Here is a 3,154-nt window from a genome sequence, read left to right on the forward strand (position 1 = left end):
CCCCCCCCCCCCCATTAAGAACATTCATCCCAGAATGACACAACTAATTATTTTTGCATAACGCCAAATAGATCATAACATAGTTACTACACACAATCAAGCAATAGCAACAAAAAATGGAGAGATAAGGAAACTTAGACTTTAGAGTAGGGAGTCTAACCTCAAGAGCTGCACATATGGAGATAGCGGGATCTCATATCGGCCTCGTCCTACCACGTAGCACCTTCAACAGGATGGTTCCTCCTCAATACCTTAACTGTGGCAACCTCTTTGATTCTCAGCGGCTTGACCTGTCTGTCTAGAATATCAATAGCTATCTCCTCATAGGAGAAGTCTTCATCAACCCCCAAACATTCAATTAGTAGAATCGATGTTGGATCACCCAGACAATTCTTCAACATTGACACATGAAATATTGGATGAACGGAAGCTAGCTTCTCAAGTGATGAGAACTCATAGGCCACCTTACCCGCACGTTGGAGGACCTCATATCGCCCAACATACCTTGGACTTAACTTCTCCTTCGTGCCAAACCTCATCACCCCTTTGAGAGGTGATATCTTCAAATAAACCTGGTCAGCAACATCAAACTCTAAGGGCCGCTTCCTGTTATCTGCATATGACTTTTGCCTACTGTAAGTTGTAGCCAACATGTCTCTAATCACTCTGAACTTCTCCAAGGCTTCGTGAATAATCTCTGGACCCAAAATGGATGACTCTCCAACCTCAAACCACCCAACTGGGACCTACACCTCCTACCATACAGTTCCTCAAACGGTGCCATCCCAATGATGAAGTGATAGCTGTTATTATACGAGAACTCTATCAAAGGCAAATGGTCATCCCAACTACCTCAAAAGTCAATCACGCACGCCCTCAACGCGTACTCGAATGTCTGAATGGTGCGCTCAGCCTGCCCATTAGTCTGAGGATGAAAGGCAGTACTAAGCTTCATCTGCGTGCCTAAATTCTTCTTGAAAGATCTATAGAAATGCTAACAGAACTGAGATCCTCTATCATAAATGATAGACAAAGGAATCTCATGCCAGATGAAAATCTCATCAATGTAGAGTCTCGCATAGTCCTTGGCTCTGTAAGTAGACTTCATAGTGATAAAGTGGGCAGGCTTAGTCATTTTGTCCACAATAACCCATATGGAGTCATGTTGCCTCCTAGTCTTTCCAAAGACCAACCACGAAGTCCATATTAATGGCCTCCCACTTCCATGTCGGAACCTTAATAATGTGAGTCAAACCGCCTAGCTTAAGATGCTCTACCTTAACCTGGTGACAATTAGGACACTTATCAACATACTCAGCAATGTCCTTATTCATGTCAGACCACCAATAGATCTGCTTAAGATCATAATACATCTTGGTGGAACCTGGATGTGTGGAATATCTGGAATCATAGGCTTCTGTAACAATCATGGTCCGCAAATCATCCACATCAGGTACACACAGCCTGTCCTGGTACCTAAGTATTCCATCACATCCCAAGGCAAAAGACTCATTTATCTTTGTTAATACGGATTCCTTCAGCTCCATCAACACAGGATAAAGATGCTGACCCTTCTTGACTTCAACAAGAAAGGATGATTCAGACTAAGGATGGACCGAAAAACACCCACTAGTACAGTCAACCAATTGGATGGTAGTGGACATTCATGTCATAGTCTTTCAACAGCTCCAACAATCTCCGCTGGCGTAGATTTAACTCCATTTGTGTGAACACGTACGGGAGAATCTTGTGGTCTGTGAACACATCCAAATGTACTCCATACAGGTAGTGCCTCCATAGCTTCAGTGCAAACACCATCGCTGCAAACTCTAATTCATGAGTTGGACAGTTCTTCTCATGCACCTTGAGCTGTCAGGACGCATATGCTCACCTTACCACCGTGCATAAGAACACAACCCAAACAAACCTGTACGAAAGGCTGACTTTCAGATATCCTCATCCCTAACTCGAAGCTGATGGTAGCCTTAACGAAGATCAATCTTCGAGAAGAAACTCGACCCTTGGAGTTAGTCAAACAAATAATCTATTCTGTTGAGTGGATACTTATTATTGATAGTGACCTTGTCGAGCTGCCGATAATCGATACACATTCTAAGGGTTCCATCTTTCTTTTTCACAAACAACACTAGAGCGCCCCAAGGGGATATGATCGTCTACATGAAACCCTTATAAGTGAGATATTTAACTGCAACTTCAATTCTTTGAGTTCAGCTGGAGACATTCTGTGAGGAGGAATTAAAATTGGTATAATATTGGGTTCTAAGTCGATACGAAAGTCAATCTGTCTATGCGGAAGCACTCTAGGAAAATCATCAGGAAATACATCTTGAAACTCACTCACTACAGGCACTAAGTCTATGGAAAGAATGTCACGATCTAAATCATTAACACTCACAAGATGACACAATAACCCCTTGGACATCATTTTTTGGCCTTAAAGTTCAAAATCAAGGGATTAGGACGACTCAAATTGTACCCTTCTCAAACAAGGTCTTTTTTATTAGGGAAACAAAGCATCCCAACCCTACTACGACAATCCATACAAGCATAACAACTATGAAGCCAGTCCAGTCCAAGAATAACATCAAAATAATGCATAGGTAATTCAACCAAGTCTGCACACATAGTCTTACAGCATACAACTATTGGGCAATCCTTGTATACCCTATCAATCCTTACATTTTCTCCTAAAATGTACTAACCACTATAGGATCATACAGAACTTCAGGAAATATTTCAAATGTGAGAGCAAGAAAAGGAGTGACAAAGGAAAGCGTAGACCGTGGATCAAGTAAAGAATAAACATAAGTTGAGAATACTTGTAGCATACTTTTGACCACATTAGCGGACTTTTCCTGCTCCTCCCTTCCCTTTAGGGCGTAGAACCTATTCTTCTTAGGAGGCTCGGCTGTTGTTGTACCCTGTGGATTAGGAAAAGGCTGAGCATTACCTCTAGCATGGCCCGTATTCTGTGGCAAGTCCCTAACCATGTGTCCACTCTTACCGCATCTGATATAGGCATTAGTGCCCTGTCTGTGTCTCCGCAGTGAGCACGGCCACACTTAGCACAGTCCTTTCTGGGACGCTGAACATCACCTTCATTACCCTTCTTGGGCTTAGCTTTGCCTCCTCT

At 42.7% G+C, this 3,154-nt stretch overlaps 1 protein-coding gene across 1 annotated transcript; it reads right to left on the bottom strand.

The window, feature by feature from the left end:
* Positions 1–209: 209 nt before the first annotated feature.
* On the bottom strand, positions 210–653 carry LOC114074737. The gene has a single exon (XM_027912724.1). It carries the CDS (start codon positions 651–653, stop codon positions 210–212), a length of 444 nt encoding a protein of 147 aa, XP_027768525.1.
* Between the last annotated feature and the right edge of the window lie 2,501 nt (positions 654–3,154).

This window comes from Solanum pennellii, chromosome 11 (assembly GCF_001406875.1).
Source record: "Solanum pennellii chromosome 11, SPENNV200".
NCBI classification, from domain to species: domain Eukaryota; kingdom Viridiplantae; phylum Streptophyta; class Magnoliopsida; order Solanales; family Solanaceae; genus Solanum; species Solanum pennellii.

Excerpts from the sequence above, each read along its gene's own strand:
- LOC114074737 (XM_027912724.1), bottom strand. The coding sequence starts at position 653 with ATGTTGGCTACAACTTACAGTAGGCAAAAGTCATATGCAGATAACAGG.